The sequence below is a fragment of the Cicer arietinum genome, chromosome 5 (assembly GCF_000331145.2).
Source record: "Cicer arietinum cultivar CDC Frontier isolate Library 1 chromosome 5, Cicar.CDCFrontier_v2.0, whole genome shotgun sequence".
In the NCBI taxonomy this organism is placed as follows: Eukaryota; Viridiplantae; Streptophyta; class Magnoliopsida; order Fabales; family Fabaceae; genus Cicer; species Cicer arietinum.
Window position 1 is genome coordinate 60,359,080 of NC_021164.2, and position 19,956 is coordinate 60,379,035.

Genomic DNA, 19,956 nt, shown 5'->3' on the forward strand with positions numbered 1-19,956 from the left:
TATAAATCCTGATAACATAATAAGAGATGGATAATTAGCGATAACATCTTATGAATTTAGATGAATGCAATTGAATTGAAGTACTCGTAATGGATTATTTCATGACATTTTCTTTTCATCCCCGAAAATGTAACCCTATTAAATTAAATTAAATTCATGGACAAAAAAAGTTAAATGCACACAACTCTATACTTACCCTTAATGAACGTGTCCGCCCATTACTCATATCTTTGATAAACGTACCATATTTTACAGATAAAGTGATACCATTAATATTTAAATTGAACTTATCTTTTGACAATCGCAATAAATATCATTTAAGAATAGTTGAAGTTCTTAAAAAGGAATTTTTGTGTTTGAATTGCAAAGACTTGAAAAAAAGAACCAAATCAACATTGTTAGGGCAAAACCGTAATTGCAAAAGAAGAATTTATTCCATAGTTTGCATTTGCTTCCGCGCCTGTTCTCCGACCCAATACGTCTCTCTCTCTCTCTCTCTCTCTCTCTCTCTCTCTCTCTCTAACGTGATGACACAGTCTAATCGGACACAACAAACTTTAAATATAGAAAGAGAAAGAGAGAAAAAAAAAGAAAGGCACACTCATTGTGTCACTCTCTCTCAAACACACAACAAACTCCTTCGATTCCGTTACTTCTTATGTTTGAAAACCCTAACGAAACCCTCACTCACTCTCACTCTTTCGTAATAACGAATTCACAATCTCGGTGTTACTGTGAGAGTGTTGTCAAATTCAACCAATCATGAACCGCCAAGTGTTACCGCCGATGCCGACGAAAGCTAGCAATCTCGACCCTAAAATCTGGAGAGCAATCGCCGGCGCCGCCGTTCAAATCCCAACTGTTAATTCTAGGGTTTACTATTTCCCTCAGGGACACATGGACCAAGCTTCTTCACCTCCTAACAATCTTTCTCCTCTTCTTCTCTCCAGGCCGTTTATTCTTTGTACCGTCTCCACCGTTCATTTCCTCGCCGATCCGAACACGGATGAGGTTTTCGCGAAGCTCTTTCTTCAACCTCTTAATGATTTCACTGCTGCTTTTCCTCGACTTCCTAACCGCGACGTTGATGACGGTGACAGAATCTCTTCGTTTGCGAAGATTCTTACTCCTTCTGATGCTAATAACGGTGGTGGATTTTCCGTTCCGAGGTTTTGCGCTGATTCTATTTTCCCGCCTCTTGATTTTAGTATGGAGCCTCCGTTTCAACCGCTTCATATCACCGACGTTCATGGTACGACGTGGGAATTTCGCCACATTTACCGTGGTACGCCGAGGAGGCATTTACTTACTACCGGATGGAGTAGGTTTGTTAACGGAAAGAAGCTCGTCGCCGGTGATTCGGTTGTTTTTATGAAGAACACTAGGGGGAAAATGTTCGTTGGAATCCGCCGTGCCGTCCGATTGGTTCAGCCTCGAACTGGCACCGACTCGCCTAGGTTGTGTCTCCCAATGTGCGGGGTGAGAAACAGGGTGGATGACGAGGAGGAGAAGCAGCAGAAGGAGGAGGAGGAGAAGTGCAAAGAGGGGTTTTCAAGGAATGGAAAGGGGAAATTGTCGCCGAAGTTGGTTTCGGAGGCGGCGGAATTGGCGGCACAGGGAATGCCGTTTGAAGTTGTGTATTATCCGAAAGCCGGGTGGTCGGATTTTGTGGTGAGAGCTGAGGTTGTGGATGATGCAATGGGTGTTATGTGGTCTCCTGGAATGAGAATCAAAATGGCTGTGGAGACTGATGATTCGTCAAGGACTACATGGTTTCAGGGTGTAGTCTCCTCTCTCTCTGTTCCTGATAATGGCCCTTGGCGTGGTTCCCCTTGGCGTATGCTTCATGTATACTTTCTTTTTTCTTTTCTATCTTCATATGCTAGCTAGCTGCGTGCGTTATATAACTATTATATGAATTATTTGGTCACATAGATAATGAAATACACATTTGATCTTGTAGTTATCAAGTTTGACTGAGATTGCTTTTGTGGCTTATGATGATGGAATGTGTGCAATCAAGTATATATTTACTTTATTTACTAAACTAGATGATATATAAGATTGGAAGAGTGGCATGTGTTTTCAAGGAAAAGACATTGCATAAGATTCAAGGTAGTTTATTTATAGCATGTTTGATAGTGTATTTGCATGAAGAGGTTGAAGTGGGTAAGTAACAGTATGGTAATAATGTTTATCTTGTATTTGAAAGTAATGTGTACCGTGTTCACATTTGATTTGATTTTCTGTTCAGAGAAGTTGTACTTTAAATGGTTATCATCTATCTAAAATAACTAAAATTGGCCATTTATTGATTCTGATAGATTACATGGGACGAACCTGAAGTGTTGCAAACATCCAAGTGGGTCAGCCCTTGGCAGGTCGAACTTCTTTCTACTACATCTTCACTTCATACTGCATTTCCCTCCTTAAAAAGGCTTAGAGGGGGATCTGGAGTGTTAATTGATAGAGAGGGAGACCCCTTTTCTATGACAGCATTCACTCATTCAACAATGGGACAATTGAACCAAGCATTGTTGAGTTATGGTACTTTTCCTGCTGGCATGCAGGGAGCCAGGCATGATCTATTTTCTTCTATTTCAAGTTTTTCCAACTTTACGGGTGATAACTCCCGTTTGTGTATGGGTAACTCCTTTGGCAACAACACGGTGCCGGGGTTGAAATCGTTGTCAACTGAGCTAAATGTTGGCAGTTCTCGATCTGATGATTTGTCGCCAGAGAGTCAGAGTAGTTTGCCTTCCTTTGGCACTGACTTTTTGCGGAACCATAATTGCAATTCAATGAAACCCGGGTCTGTATCGTTTCAGCTATTTGGCGCAGTCATTCAGACTGAACAGCCCGTTGAAAGTGGTTCGCGTGGTACAAGTTGCACAGGAGATGATAGCAGCAAAGGCTGCAATGAAACTGAAGGCATTAACAACTCTCTTGAGGATTCTTTGACTTACTCAAAATTGCTTGACAGGATGGATGGCCAGTGCCAAATAGCCTCAACAGTCGAGGCATGTTATTTGTGAAAATAGTTGTGACTATGTCATGCACATAAGTAGCTGTACAGGTATGCTTATAATCTCTGAGTGAATCAAATTTCTCACTAGGGACAAATTAAATTATTAAATCAGATATTGATGTTTTATTGACAAACTTTGTACTGAAAAAATGGATTGTGTTAGCTCAATGGTATTTATTTCATTATATATTCTCACAAGTTGATTAATTGGTAACATAGGTCTAGTTTTCCCTGATTAGTATAAGTTTGATATAATTATGATATGATGCTTGTTGCTATTGCAAACCAAAATCACCGAGCAAAAAAACACAGAAAAATATGGACAGAAAGTAGAGAAAAAGGGAAGAATATTATTCATGATGAAGAAGTAAATGAAAATGCAGAGGGGATGAATATTCCTGCTACCCCAGAGAGGACAGCTCCTCCAGAGATAGGAAGCTTCTCTGCTCTTAACAGAAAATGATAATCACATGATGATCTCTTTCACTCTCATGACTCCCTTATCAAGATTCACACCCTATTTTCTCTCGTTCTGCTACCTTATCATTCCTTGCCTGCCTCCTATGCTTCCTCACACAAACTCTCCGAAGTGTGGGCTCACTCTGCTGACGAATTGGGCCCATATCTTTATTTTCAGTCCTAACTTTGTCCCCTCCTTGAAAAACAGACATGTCCTCAAGTCTTTATGTGGGGCATTGGCTCCTAAAGGTTAACTCCTCCTCCTAAGTGGCTTCTTCCACTGCCTTGTCTCCTATTCTTCTTCACATAAGTTCTCCAAACCACAGACATACTCTTGATCCATTTCGTCCTAGCATTTCTGGTGGATTTTATTGGCTTAAATTGTAATTTTTGTTATAACTGGACTGACTACCTTTGTGCTTGAGCGTGTTCTGGATTTTGACATGTGAGTGATCTAAATTACAGTATTCTGAACATGTTCACCGTCTCCCTGTTAGCTGTTTTTTTTTGTTGAGAAAAAGTTTCCAATCCTTGTCAAACTTGAACTGATTCAGCAGACTGCGTAAATGTTTTGGGTGTGTGAATAGGACTACTCTTTTGGATAAAATAAATAAATGAATGTTTATTTTGATTGTTCAGAACTTCGTTGGGGAGGATAAAAGGTGCAGCTTCTCATGGCATGAAATTCAATGGCTGAAAAAACGGGAATTTGTGACTCTCGCATCTGAAGTGAGTGTCTTTATATTGTTGAACAGATTATACTCGTTAGCATGATATGTTGTTTCGTTCAAAGGCACTTCATATTGTGACTAAAATCCATGTTCAGTTAATGTTTTTGCTTAAATTTGTGTGCTTTTTCTATGCAGGTACTTCACTCAGGCTGGAAGCTGACTACCCTTTTGACCTTGCAATATGCTTGTTTTCTTTTGTTTGTCATGTTGAAACTTGAAACAATGAAACTAGCTTTGTAATATTTGGTGAAGACTGATTTTAATATTTGACATTTTTAATATTTCCTAAAATACAAGCTTTAGTATCTCGATATCGACCCCGCATTGGATTTAAAAGAAAATTTTGTATGTTGCTGTTAATTATTCTACCGAAACATATATTGCTTCTAGATAGGGGGGCTATTCAAATCTAGTTCTTAGTGGTTAGGAGACAAATCTTGATCCGTGGAACATTTCACCGCTCTATTACACTTTTGTTTATATACTTGCAATTAATTAATCTTAGAGAAACTGTGTAGTTCGTAGTATATCATAATAGATCTGTCGGTCAAAGTTATTTTTTAAAGATCTTTTGGTCAAAGTTACTTGTTAAAGGTCTGTTTGGTTAATCGTGTAAAGTGATTCTAAATTTTAAAGATATGTAAAAATGATTTCTATAATTCTATTTTAGATGTTTTTTTGACGGGGTATTTTTTATGTTTTATGTAGTATAGGGGTTTTTTCATTATTTACTATAGAATTTTGGAAGATATTTAAATAAAATTTAAAAAAGTTATTCTTTTTGCAGATTTAAATTTCAATAAATACTCTAATTTTTTTAATTGAAAATGGGCATAATAAAGATATACATAATATACATAAAAAATTTAAATGATATGAAGAGATAAAGAGTATATTAAGAATTGGGATTATAGTTTTATGATGTAAAATATATTTGACTTTTTATTAGTCTAACATTTTAAAATACTTATTTTGTTCATCATTTTGCTGTGTTGTTGTTTACCTAAAGAGGGTTTTGGCACACTAGTTAACATTATGCCATTTGGCCTAGTGATAAAGAAACTGTATATAAATATAAGTTTTTGAAAATAGTTTTCCTTGGGGGGTACTCCGTCCATCTCTAAACATATAAATATTTATTTGACAAAAAAATATACTTAAACATCAATTTCTTTTCAAATTACTAGATAATGCAACATTTAACTAATTAATTAGCACAAGTTTTTCAAATAATTTTTTTAGTATACGGTTTTTTCCCTCATTAATAGGGTATAAAGGAGCAGTATGGATTAGTTTTTTGGAGATAAAATTTTGAATAAATAAAAAATATTTAAAAAATTTATCTTAAAATGAATGATCATTTCTTATCATATCATTTAATCAATATTATATACACACTCTTAATTTATTATCTTCTACTTTATATTAATGATAATGATATATTAATAATTAATAAAAATAATTTATTAAAAAGATTATTATCTCTATTTGAATATCAACTTAACAAAAAGTAAACTAAATTAATTTATCTTTAGACTCATCGATTAATTAGTTTTATTTATTTATAATTATTTTCTTTTAATTTTTAAAATTATTTCATACATTATCAACTTCTTACAATATATATATATATATATATATATATATATATATATATAAATAAATAAAATTTAGAATTCAAGATTATTGATAAAAAGTTGTGTAGTATTTGTTTTAATCAAAATCTAATTATTAATTAAGTTTTAAAAACAAATGGTAGAATTCAAGATTAATATTTAAAAACAAATACTACACAACCTTTTATCAATAATCTTGAATTCTAAGTTTTGTTCAAAAAAATTGTACTTAAGCATGTTGTTGATAATATATGAAATAATTTTAAATTTTGCGATAAAATATTAATAAAAAATAGATAAAACCAATTAACCATGAACAGTGAGAAACTCCGTTCAATTGGGGAGTACACAATAGAGTAGAATGGCTGCTTCTCTCTCGAACCAATCCCTGTTACTCGGTTGTTGTTCATGTTCTTCCGCTTCATTCTCTTCAAACCCCTTTCAATCTCGATTACAACCCAATTTCGCACGTTTTCCATATCGTCCCTTTCACGCATCCTCAACTATCTTAGGGTTTCCTGCCCCCCTTTCCTCTCTCAACCGAACCGAACTCTTCAAATCCTATCTCGCTTCTCAAGATTCCATTCCAACGGTACTCTCTCTATCTGTTTTTTATTTACATCTAATTCTCATTTATTTTGTTACCATAGATATTTGTTTTCATACCAAGGGAACTAATTAGAGTTTGATGCAAAATCGTAAAGCGTTTTCACATATGTTTGTGTCTTTGGTTCATTATTCAATTAGGATAGAACTCAAGGTTATGGCTTAGATTTGTCACAACTTTGTAACTACTATAAGACAATTTTACTTTCCTTGCTACCATGTTACACTGATACTCAAACCTAAATTTTCATTTGGACTTTTACCTTTTACACTTTAATCATGGTTAATTAAGTTCAAAATTATTGTTAATGAAGTTCAAAATTATTGTTAATGAAGTTCAATAGATGATTAATGAATTACGACGCCTAGTAGATCTATTAACTAAATCTAACACTTCATTAATCACACGTGTGAATTGTGTTAACCATTTTAAAAGGTGTTGAGTTTAGATGTCTCAAATTGATGCTCACATAACATTTTTGATTTCGCAATTACTTATTTATCGACTACTTGTAACACACTCTTAAGTCTTAATGTCTGGTCCGTTTTATATAAGATTGAAACATTTTTTTGAAAGTGGTCAATTTTTTTAGACCAGTCATGAAGAGTGTGTTAAAAATGATAATGTTCCTCTTAAATAAGTTTGAAATGTACAGATGCATTTGATTTTATCTGTTTTATTTCATTTCGTACCTTCTGTTTTTCCAGACCAACTTTGCATTTTTAAAATCATTAATTCTCATTAAACTTGTTTTACTTTAAGCTGCAATAGGTTGTTTTTGTTTCAGTGGTTGTTCCTGAATTATATCCCTGGCTAAATCCTCTCTCTTTCTTGTCTTCCATAGACAAATGATGACACAGAGGAGACTCAGAATGATACAAGAGTGAAAAATGAAGATAAAAAACCTTTAACCAGCTTAGTGGTCCTTTTTGAGGAATACAAGAAATCCTTTCTCAATGGCAATGAAAAGACTGCATCACAGATTGAAGAAAGAATACAATCAAAGGCAAATAAAAAGAATAAATTGAGTCAGAAAGTATCTAGTCTATCGGCAGATAAAGTTTCTTGTAAGGAGCAATATCTTCGCTTACAAGCAGATTTTGATAACTTCAGGAAGAGATGTGACAAAGAAAGAATTAGCATCCAATCAGATGCCCAACTAGAATTCATTAAAAAGCTTTTGTTCATGGTCGACCATTTTGAGAGAGTCAAACAACAAAGTGAAGCAGCAACGGAGAAAGAGAAGAAGATTGATGCGAGCTATCAAAGTATTTACAAGCAATTTGTAGAGACTTTGAGGAGCCATCATGTTTCTGTGGTAGCAACAGTGGGCAAGCCTTTTAATCCATTGGTAAGTTAAATTTGAAAAGGTCTATTGATATTTAAAAGAGTTTCCGAAGTATAAGAAACTGTATGTGATTTCTTTGTAAAACTGAATCAGTTACTGTCTCTTTTTTTTGTCTTAGAAGAGATGGCAAATACCATCACAATTAACTCAAACACCTGTGGGCCCACTTTTTCTATTTTTTTTAAAAAGCTTTCGACAAATTTTTTTTTTTTTTTTTTCTAAGAAATGAATTTTTTCAATAAAACTTGATTTACAAATATTTTTTTTTGATTTTTCAAGAAAAAAATTATTTAAAAATTTTTCCAAGAAAAAAATACTTTAGATTTTTTGAGAAAAATTAAATTTCGAAAATTTTTCAAGAAAAATATCTCAATTAACAAAACATTGGGCCTATGAGCCCCTCACTTAAACCCACAAAAAATAATGGGCTGAACTTTAAAAATTTGTTTCAATAGGGGACTAATATTAGGGGCTTAGTAGGAAATTTTTTAACGTGGGCTTTGGATTTTGGCGCTTTATTGACGGCTATAGTTGTAAGCGATGAATCTTTGGAAGCAATATTAAGGTTATTAGGTTTGCTTATGGCATATAAGTTTCTTTTTAGTGATGCTACTGCACTGCTCAAGTATCACAAACTTTAAATTTATCATCAGATATTTGTGATTATGGATTTATGACTGTAAGGCATAGATAATACCTTTCTCACTTGCAACATTTTTAACAAACTGAAAAATCCATTGATGAGATGTTGTTTGTTTGGAATTGCTCCATATCTATTATCTAGATTTTGAAGAGAAATATTTTTGCAAGTATTGGTTTTGGTAGAACAAATCAGATTTTTTTGGGGAATCATTTACAGGTAATGTGAGTGGATTTTTTGTTTGGTATATTCTATGTGAAAATCACTTCCAGTACTGTCTAAAGTGATCCAGTTTTTATTTTTAGCATTAAATAACAAAGACTTCTATCAATATGTTATGTCTAATGCCTCATGGCTGCAAACCAAATTACAAAATACAGTTTTGATAATTTTTTATGAAATAGCCTTTTCTTTTATGGCTAATTTGATTGTTGGTAGCCCTATATTCTACCACTTTCTGTAAGCTAAATTGCATTTTGATTGCACTCTCATGGAAAAGAAACACAGTTTGAATGTCATACTGCTTACTTTTTCCTCTGGAAAGTGAAAATATCTTGATGGTTTTGTCTCTTCTCATTGCAACCATACTGCTTGTTTTGCCGATCTTATGTTGGCCTTCACCACATAATATGCTTGAAGACTAAAATGAAGGCACGTTTGATGAAAGCTTATAAAAAGTTATCCACATTGCTATTGTTTAACTTGTCTTGGGATTACTTTTGTTGCAGCTACATGAAGCCGTTGCACGTGAGGAGTCTGACGTGTTCAAGGAAGGGATTATTATTAAAGAATCCCGACGAGGTTTCTTGCTCAGAGATAAGGTTTTAAGGCCAGCACTTGTGAAGGTTTCCTTAGGTCCTGGGAATAAGAAATCTTCAGTAGCACCTGCCAAGTCCTTGGAGCAAACAGCTGCTAGAATTGATGAAAGATAATCTCTTGAACTTTAATTATCTCGTATTCATCAAATGCCTAGTCCTACTTGCTTACCTGGTATATTGTTATTGATAAACTCGAAATGTTTCTGTTTAACTATCGAAATGTTGGCCCAAGGGGATTATTATCCATTCCTTGTAGTGTGGATCTCACCAGTTTTAACTTGTGTCCAACTGCACTGCAATTTTTTTGACTCATCGTGGAAAATTGATGAATTTATTGGGCAATCCATTTTTACAAGCCAGAAATTGTTCTTTCTTGAAATTGTTCTGTTGATATTGTCCTTCATGTTGATGGGTTGAATCTTTACAACATTACACAAAGGATAAACGCCAAAGAGAACGCAACAGTATGTCATAGTTTTTCGTCGGGCACTAACCAAAAAGCAACTGCAATTTGAGTTTTGAAAATATGTTGAGCGCCCATTTTTGCCTGATAACTATGTTACTTGAAAGTTTAGCTAATAATTGTAGTTCTCTAATCTCCAACTGCATTTATAGAGTAGAACTTTTATTTTATCAATACACATAAACATGCATTTCTAACTAAAGCTTTATACTGGTATTCAATTTATTTTATGATTGGAGTATGAAGATAATATTGGAAATCTGCTTGATTACTTTTAGCTCGATCACTAAAATGTGTTTTTTTTGGTTATTATCAGTCTTAAAAAGGTTATCGTTGTTATTCTCTTACTCTTCGACGATATCTCATATTGTGTGATGTCACATTTTTTGAGCTTGTTACATACTATGAGTTGCTTCCTGACTTTTGTCTGCAACCATTCTTGTAGATCTACCAGAATCTGTTTCACCTTCTCTTTTACAACTAGTGTTTGTAATGTATGTCCCACATAAGTGATAAGACACCTATGGTGTCCCCTCCCGTTGTCCCACTTGAGACTCCTATTGTGGATCATCCAACTGTACAACCTCTTCTAGCATAACGTCGTCGTTAACCACCATTGGTTATACATGTCCCTACATCCGTTCTTGATATCGAGGTCATTTTAGACGTTCCTTCGCCGCCACCTCCTCCATCTTTATCGAATCTGACCCTTGATATTCCTATTGCTACTCGTAAAGGTATACATCCTACTCGTAACCCATCACCTCATTACATTGGTTTGAGTTACCATTGTCTTTCTCCTTTGCATTATACTTGTTTGTCTTCCATATCTTCTGTTTCTATTCTTAAATCTTTAGGTGAAACTTTATCCCACCTAGAGTGGAGGCAAATAATGATTGACGAGATGTGTGCATTTTAAAGTAGTGGTACTTGGGAATTGTTCCTTTACCATATGAAAAGTCTTTAGTAAGATGTCATTGACTTTATATAGTGAAAGTTGGTCCTGATGGTAAATTTTATCGCTTTAAAACTCGTTTGATGGCAAAAGAGTACACTCAAATTTTTGGCTTTGATTACAGTGATACTTCTCACCTGCGGCTAAGATGACCTCTGTTAGACTACTCATCTCTATTGCAATCATTAGACATTGATCTCTGCACTAACTTGACATTAAAAATATATTTTTGGATGGTGACCTTGAAGAAGAAGTGTATATGGAGCAACCACATGAGTTTATTGTTCAGGGGGAGTCCTCTACCATGGTTTGTCAACTTCACATGCCTCTCGATGATTTTAAAGAATCTCATCGAGCTTGGTTTGATAGATTTTGCATAATAGTGCAATAATTTTGTTATTCAAAGTGAAATTGATCATTCTCTTTTTTATCACACTCAGTCCAAGGGTGCATTTACTTGATTGTTTATGGAGATGATATTGTCATAAATGGTAGTGATCAACATGGCATACTCCAGTTGAAACAACATCCATCTATTAGTTTTCAAACTACATATCTTGGCAAGCTTTGCTACTTCTTCGGTATTGAGGTAACCCAATCTAAGGAGACTTAGTAATTTCACAAAGGAAATATGTCATGGATATTCTTGAAGAGACATGTTTATTGAATACCAAGTCAATTGATACTCCTATAGATCCCAATGTCAAACTTCTACCTATCACGGGGAACCATTTTTAGATTTAGGGAGATACAGAAAATTGGTTGGTAAAGTAAACTACATCACAATCTCCCGTTCAGGCATTTCTTTTGCAGTTAGTCTGGTATGCCAATTCTTAAACTCTCCTTGTCAAGAATATTGAGATGTTGTGATACGAATCTTAAAATAAATTAAAGGTGCTATAGGAAAAATGTCTAATTTATGAACACATATGGCATACTTAGATAATTGGTTATTCATAAACCGATTGTGCAAGCTCACCCATTGATAAACGATCAACTTCTGGGTATTGTGTACTAGTTGGAGGAAAGTTAATATCATGGAAGAGTAAGAAATAAAGTGTAGTTGCAAGATCTAACACTGACGTTATATATAGGGCTATGACATTAGTGACTTGTGAGCTCATTTGGTTGGAATAGTGACTCAAAGAATTTCGATTTAAAGAGGCAACACAAATGACATTAATATGTGATAATCAAGCAGCATTATACATTGTCTCTAATATGGTTTTTCATGAGAAGGCCAAACATATTTAGATAAATTTTCACTTTGAAAAGAGAAGATCGAACCAGACACATCACTACTAGTTTTGTTAATTTCAATAATCAATTGGCAGTATTCACCAAGTCCCTGAGAGGTCCTAGAATCAATTATATATGTAACAAACTTGGTGCATATGATTTATATGCTCCTGGTTAAGGGGGAGTATCGAAAATATATTTATGATTTTTGTATTTATTACATAACATCATATCATGTTAATAGGAGTTATATCTCCTATATTTATTTTTGTATTTATTGCCTTGAGCGTATATAAAACTAACGTAGTTCAGACACACGGTTTCATTATATATCTCTCTCATTTTCTCTAATTCTAACAATTTTCAACCATATGAAATATTTTTGTTTGCTACTTAAATATTTGCATATCAAATATTCTATAACCATAGTCTTTGTGGATAGTATGCGGGACAAGTAATTTTCTTTTATTTTGCAAAGATTATTTGTGGATGTCATTCATGTTCTGGGATACTGTGGTTGAATATACTTATATCATACTATAGATTCATCACCACCTTCTGTATTACAACCTGTATATGACATAGTAAATTTGAGATTCAGAATACCTTGGTTAGAATATAGAGAATCAGAGAAAGAAAATGTAATTTTCAGCACAAAAAAGTAACGATATAATCAAGGAAGGATATGATTAAAAACATAAGAGAGAAGGCCAAAATGACATATTAACTTGATTCTTTTAAAGTTGGGAACAACTTACTTTATAAAATAATATTAAGAATATTAATTGTCGATAAATAAATTAATAATCGATATTATTTACATATACATAATTAATTATATATAATTAATATATCAATGATTGATTTACCGTCTATTATATAACTTTGTCCATGTCCATTATAGTGATAACTGTATCCCACAAACTAACCACCCTATACCTTTTTGAAGTTTATATTTTTCATTAATGAAATTAATGTTAAACATTTACATTTTTAAACAGTAAAGCATAAAATACCGACAAATGTTTTACCTATATTACAAATATAGGTCTAATTCAATTTATAAATGTGTCTAGATTTAATCACTTATTCAATTTAATTTAAATAAATATGATCAATAATAGTTATTGTTTGATGTATTGACAGTTTCTTAGTGTAAAATAATATTACATCAACAATACAAATTCATTAATTTCAAAATAAAATGTTTGGATTCACATGAAAAAATCATTCAAATAATATAAGAAAATGAGAAAAAATAAAATCCTTGTTAATTACAACAAATTTATTTATCTACTTTTTTTATTAAAAAAATGAATATATATTTTTATTTGGTTTTTCACAAATTTGTTTGTACACTTTTTTTTTTTGGTAACAAACAAAAAATGAAAAAACAAGTTTTCACTTTATTCATTTTATCTGAAAAAGATATAAAAGAATTTTATTATATCTTTCATTCTCTTTCTTATTCTATCAATTTTCTATTATCTCAATATTAATGTGGATAGAAGTTCAAAGTCGTCTACATTCATTACAACTGAGAATAATTTTATCAATAAATATTCAACAAAAATTAAAAAAAAACAAATATAAACTAAATAATGAAACTTTGTTTCTTTTTTATTTTGTTAAGCGGATATTGGTTAGATTACCATCTCAATTACAAGCTACACTTATGAGTTACTTGATTTGTCATTAAAATTCCAAAAAAATAATAACTTTTGCATGGTGATAAGAATTTAGATATATAAATAAAAAAAATAGTAAAATATTAATTAAATTATATATAAAGTTAAATAAATTTTTTTGCATATGTGTCTAATTAGTGTGTGCAAACGAATGTATGTGGTCCAAAAGCCATTACTCAATCCGAAGACGCAAAGCACAATGAATGCCATTTGCACAACACTCTCCGGCCACAACAAGATTCTTTAAATCCAACGGCTCAAATCTCTTATGAAACAGAATAAGAAACTAGCTAGCAAGTCACAAATAAAAAAGGAAACAAAATAATCCTTCAAAAAAGGAAGAAAAAAAGAAAGTGGGACCACAAAAGAACGACTTAACATAAACGCCACCAAATGAACCTACCCTTGATTCCATCCAAATGAAACCCAAGGTGAGAAACTTCTCACCTAGGAATTCGACCGTATCAAATCAAGTAATCAACCCATAAATAAATTATATAATTGTTTGTATAAATAAATTTCATTCAAGTTTCAACCAACTCCAAACTCTGCATTGCAATTCACATTCACATGACAGAGCATTTTAATATGTATAAACTCTCACGCAACCTTACACTTTATTATTAATATTATTTATTATTATTATTATTATTATTACTCTCTTCTCCCTCAATTCCATTCAGGTTCATTCTCCATTCTCCTTTACCCTTTTACATATTCCTCAATTTCACACACACTCTCTATTCTTCGTTCTCATGCATTCCCTTTCTATGCAACCATCTTTCTCTTTCTCTTATTCTTCCAATTCCACTCATTTTTATTCTTGTTGTTGTTGCAATTATCAATAGATAACCTTAATTCGATTGAAAAAAGATTTTTTGTATTGAGAATTTTCGGGTCGATCCATTATCGATGGATGCTAAAACGGGTCTATCTCTCGGGTTGAAATCCTCCATGTTATCACCAACGGGTTCATCATCCACTGCTTCACTTACTGATAACAACAACAACAACTCTTTCTCCTTTCATATCACCTCCAAATCAAACCCTTCTCTTTCATGGCGTTTACTTCATGAAAAATCAAACAATGTGAAAAAACGAGAAGAAGAAGAAGAAGAACAAGAAGAAGAAGAAGTTGATGATGAAGGAGAAGGTGAAACAATTGATTTCATGGGTAGACCTATATGTGTTAAGAGGAAAATTGAAGAACACTGTTTTCCACCATTGAAGCGTGTGGCAATGGATTCTTCTGTTGTGAATTGGGGGAACCAGCCACTATGTGTAGCTGATCCTGAAATATACACAATAATGGAGAAAGAGAAGATGAGACAGTTCAAAGGGATTGAATTGATTGCTTCTGAGAATTTTGTTTGCAGGGCAGTTATGGAAGCACTTGGTAGTCATTTGACTAACAAGTATTCCGAGGGAATGCCGGGAGCCAAATACTATATCGGTAATCAGTATATTGATCAGCTTGAGTTTCTTTGTTGTGAACGTGCATTGTTTGCTTTTGATCTTGATTCCAATAATTGGGGTGTTAATGTTCAACCTTATTCATGTACTTCTGCTAATTTTGCTGTTTATACTGGTCTTTTGAATCCTGGTGATAGGATTATGGGTTTGGATTCACCTTCTGGTGGACATTTGAGTCATGGTTATTATACTCATGGTGGGAAGAAGGTTTCTGCTGCTTCTATTTTCTTTGAGACTTTGCCTTATAAGGTTAATCCTTTGACTGGTTTAATTGATTATGATAAGCTTGAGGAGAAAGCGGTTGATTATCGACCTAAGATACTTATTTGTGGTGGTAGTTCTTATCCTAGAGAATGGGATTATGGGAGGTTTAGGAAGATTGCTGATAAATGTGGAGCTGTTTTGATGTGTGACATGGCTCATATTAGTGGTCTTGTCGCGGCTAAGGTACTCCTTTTTTTCTCTTAGTATTTCTGTTCAACTAAATTATGAACTTTGCTTTTTGTGAGATCAATGCAGCTATGAATTAATACTCTTTGGGTGGTAGAATTAGATATATGGTTTAGAAGAACTTGTAAGATGTAGTTGTAGTTCCTTTGTTTTACATTTGGATGTAGAACAATTAAAGCTGCATGCACTATAAACATGTTTGGATTTGTTCCTGTCTTACTATTATGTGTTTGATGAAAGTAAAAGTAGTTAGAACTTAGAAATAATTTGATATTTAGACAAAGCAGCATATGCTAGTAATATTTCTGGGTTAAGGATATGGATTCTTTGGTTCTAGCTGGTACGAAGCATGGAAAGCAAATGACCTATCCTTTCTTTGCTCTTTCCTATCATCCCCTGAATGTTTTATTATTAGGAGTTTGATGAAATTTCCTTTTTGAACAAGAATTCTATATGAATTGGGGAAATTTTTTTATTTCCGTTCACACTTTCACGAAGCAAACTAATGGCAGAGTGGTTTACTATTTACATGTTCGGGCTGGAAGTTAAATTGCAAAGGTGGTTCCAGAAATTTGATAAGTTAAGCCCGTGTATCGAATTGTAGTCTGGTTTTCCTAGTATATACTTTTTCTGAACGGTAAATGTTAATTATTTGTTCGATGTTAGTCGGGAGTGAGATTCGAATCTTGCCTCCTTATGATTCCCAACTCATATATCGCACACCCCTAACCACCAAGCCATCCTCATAATCCCTGGTACAGTCTTGTTTATTGACGAAATTTCACATGTATGATATCTACTTACAGAACCTGCAGTGTTGGATTTTGTTTTCCTCATTTTTAATTAAGTTGCTTTTGTGCCAATCATGGTGTTCTTTTTCATTTGTTTGGCTCTTTGTAAATGTTTTTATTTTCCCATAGCATGTCTTAATGTGCTTTCAAGTATATTGACAATTGTTATTACAGGAAGTTGCTAGTCCATTTGATTACTGTGATATTGTTACCTCAACAACCCACAAAAGTCTTCGAGGTCCAAGAGGAGGTATCGTCTTTTACAGAAGAGGGACAAAACCAAGGAAGCAAGGGTTTGTTATTAATCACGGAGATGACAGTAATTATGATTACGAGGAGAAGATAAACTTTGCTTTATATCCATCGTTACAAGGAGGTCCCCACAATAATCACACTGCTGCTCTTGCCATAGCTTTGAAACAAGTTGCAACTCCAGAGTATAAAGCATACATGCAGCAGGTGAAGAGAAATGCACAGGCATTAGCATCTGCTCTGATGAGAAGAAAATGCCGACTGGTAACTGATGGAACTGATAATCATCTTTTGCTCTGGGATATAACTGCACTTGGCTTAATAGGTATTTTTCTGGATCTGCCTCTGATTTTTTTATTCCGGATATGCTAAAATTATAATCAAATTCAAAGTGAATATGCTGTTTTTCCGTCAATAGTGATGAGTTATTATTTGGTGAACTACGTTGGGAAATGATGCAAATACAGAAGTGACTTAAATTTTATTCAGGCTACCCTCTTATATTCTTGTTGAGCAAGAGGCTCTGTCAGCAGGAGTCTCGTATGGGTGTGATTGTAACTCTAGGTTGTGCCTTGGATCCCCAATATGTGTTTACTAGAAAAATTATGGTTAGATTTTGCAAATTCTAGTCTAAAATTATAATGGGAAGTTTTTTTTGCGAATTCAAAATATTTGTTTGATGCATATTTGTCCCCATTTTTTTTTGTATAGAAGTTTGGTTTACATGATTAGAGTAATCCATAAAAAAAAGAGTGTGGGGAAGACACAAGAAAAGAAAAGAAGAAATTGATATCATGTGCCTGCCTCCATTGTTTTGATTTTTGAATACTAAAGATTATAACATATATTTGTTATCATTTGAAATTCCTGTATGCATGTGTGTCTGTGTGTTTTGCTCATGATTTCCTATACTCTTTTTCCCTTTATATGATTTGTACTTAAAGTTGACAAGAGCATGCTCTCTCTATCATTTTATCATGTTTATACAGACAGAAACTATGAGAAGGTCTGCGAGGCGTGTCACATCACTGTCAATAAGTGTGCCATCTATGGTTCTATTTCTTCTGGAGGAGTGAGAATTGGTGAGTACCTCTCATATAGTCCACCTGAAGTCAAAGCATTGTTATAGTTCTAATTTACGGCAATTTTTGGTTCGGTTACGTTTGCAAGTGCAGTAAATATCCGTGTTTACTACTATTTAGTTTATTGATTGTCCACATATTTAGTAAATAATAATCTCTTATTTTCTCGGTATTGATACAGAAACAAGCATTTGATCCAATGTCTAAATGTAATCAATTCCATTAAAATCCAATGTCCACATATTTAGTAAATGGTAATATCTTATTTTCTCGGAATTGATGTAAAGAAGGAAAACCAGTATCGTGCTTGCAGCCTACCCTATTCTTGTGTTCGAGACTAATAGAAGATCATTGAATTTTTAAAGTAGGATTTCTAATCAGAATCTAAACTCTGATGCTACTTTGATGGAAAGGAAAAACGAGTTTTAGGACTACAACACATTCACACAAAATGGGTACAACACATGATTAGTCCAATGAAGCAAAATCAAGTTTATATTCAAACAGTCACATTTATTCTTGGACTTCAAACAATTTTGCAAATTACGATTGGTTCTCTTTTGAATGCCCTTGTGTTTTAATCTTGCTAAAAAAACCTTTATTTTATTGGTATTCAGGCACTCCTGCAATGACATCAAGAGGCTGTGTAGAGGACGATTTTGAGACCATAGCCGATTTTCTTCTGAAGGCAGCTCAGATTACCAGCATCATACAGAGGGAACATGGTAAATCATGCAAAGATTTTCTAAAGGGTCTTCAGAATAATAAAGATATTTCTGAGCTCAGAAATCGGGTTGAGACATTTGGTTCCCAGTTTGAAATGCCAGGATTCAATATTTGATTTCAGAGTGTAAAGCAGGCACAGGCACCTTCCATCCGTGCATACCTCACATCATCATAAATTATAATAGATCTTGGTTACCATGTTTTAAATTATTTTTCCATGGTAACTCATCATATTTTTTTCCTATTAGTCTTATATTTATCAAGTTAGCTCTTGTAATTAAGTATGCAAATCATACACCACACTTTGCAAGTTTCCGGTTATCACTTGGCGATTGTACAAATTATGCAAGGTGGGCACACTTTTGTGGCTACCCTTTTCAAATCACAACATTTGTGGCTACCCTTTTGTCTATGAAGAAACTTCAGCAAAATTACATGACTGTTACTATTTAGTGCTCATGTTGATGTGCTATTTGAACTGAGCAATGCATTAGATTATTTCCTAGTTCATCACTGGCCTGTGTTTCTGTGCTTGATCCTGAGTTTATTTTTTGAGTAGAATGGAACTTAGTACTCCGGAGTTTACAATACTTGCATAATATGCATCAACCACTAAACCTTGATGGTATTTTGCAAAAGTTCATAGTATTACTTTCTTGTGATTAAGAAGCTGTCATTGTTAGTACATTTACCATAATGCCTTTAATGCTGTTAACAGCTGTTGAACAAGCCAGCAGCAGCAGCCATTAGTTACCTACGGCATGCTGGAATATATTACACTTCTTTTTTGTCTGCAAGTTTGCACTTTCTGCATTATTTTATTGTTTTGGTTTTAAAGCATTACTTATATTGAACCCTTATAAGGAGGCAAGGCATGAATTTGCGGCAAGGGACAAAAAGCATGAGATACGGTTAGAATTGAGAAAGTGACCTCTGAAATTTGTGTATATATATATATTTAAAAACAACCCAAAATCCCAAAAAGGTGGAAGTTGAAGAATTTTGAAACAGAACAAAATTCTGAGTGAAAGACAGAAAGAGAGAGAGACTTGTCAGGTAACAACAACGGGGGAATGTGGTGAGAGGAATTCTTGTTTTCATTTTCAAGATCATCATAATATATATTTTGCTTTCAAATTGAACCGAATCAGACAAAAGCTTTGCCAAGAGTAAAAGAAGCTAGCTTTGGTGTTAAAGCAGTTCAGGAATCTCAGAGTGCAACAGTTCCAAGCATCACTTTCCATTATTCTTTCTGGACTATAACTAGAATGAATGATTAGTCATTTTCTATGGCAAAACTTACGAGCTCTTTCAAATTCAATGTTAAAATTAAAGAGAGAAAAAAAGAAAACCAATCACTGCAACAGAAAAAAAAATATTTTAAATTTCACCCTTATGATGACATTGTGCAGTCATCAGTGTTTGCCTTCTTATGTCGATGATCATGGCCCTCTTTTTAACTTTATTTTCTTTCCCTTCACTTTTTTTGGTTACTACTACTACTACCTTTTACTTTTGTCCTTTTCTTCCTTAGCTGTATTTATTGGAGGGAAGAATCGAAGTTTCCCAAAGAATTTAACTAGTGCAAGA

General features: G+C 33.6%; 3 protein-coding genes across 3 annotated transcripts; all 3 read left to right on the forward strand.

The window, feature by feature from the left end:
- Nucleotides 1-492: 492 nt before the first annotated feature.
- Nucleotides 493-4,529, forward strand: ARF24 (auxin response factor 24). The gene is made up of 4 exons (XM_012711896.3): nucleotides 493-1,848; nucleotides 2,325-3,076; nucleotides 4,127-4,216; nucleotides 4,354-4,529. Exons 1-2 carry the CDS (start codon nucleotides 763-765, stop codon nucleotides 3,033-3,035), a joined length of 1,797 nt encoding a protein of 598 aa, XP_012567350.1. The 5' UTR covers nucleotides 493-762; the 3' UTR covers nucleotides 3,036-3,076; nucleotides 4,127-4,216; nucleotides 4,354-4,529.
- A 1,614-nt stretch (nucleotides 4,530-6,143) lies between these two features.
- On the forward strand, nucleotides 6,144-9,610 carry LOC101514565 (uncharacterized). Its single transcript, XM_004515601.4, has 3 exons — nucleotides 6,144-6,426; nucleotides 7,286-7,792; nucleotides 9,158-9,610. The coding sequence occupies exons 1-3, from the start codon at nucleotides 6,196-6,198 to the stop codon at nucleotides 9,359-9,361; spliced, it is 942 nt and encodes a 313-aa protein (XP_004515658.1). The 5' UTR covers nucleotides 6,144-6,195; the 3' UTR covers nucleotides 9,362-9,610.
- A 4,495-nt stretch (nucleotides 9,611-14,105) lies between these two features.
- Nucleotides 14,106-18,797, forward strand: LOC101514249 (serine hydroxymethyltransferase 7-like). The gene is made up of 4 exons (XM_004515600.4): nucleotides 14,106-15,512; nucleotides 16,481-16,883; nucleotides 17,548-17,640; nucleotides 18,258-18,797. The coding sequence occupies exons 1-4, from the start codon at nucleotides 14,505-14,507 to the stop codon at nucleotides 18,479-18,481; spliced, it is 1,728 nt and encodes a 575-aa protein (XP_004515657.1). The 5' UTR covers nucleotides 14,106-14,504; the 3' UTR covers nucleotides 18,482-18,797.
- The last annotated feature ends 1,159 nt before the right edge of the window (nucleotides 18,798-19,956 follow it).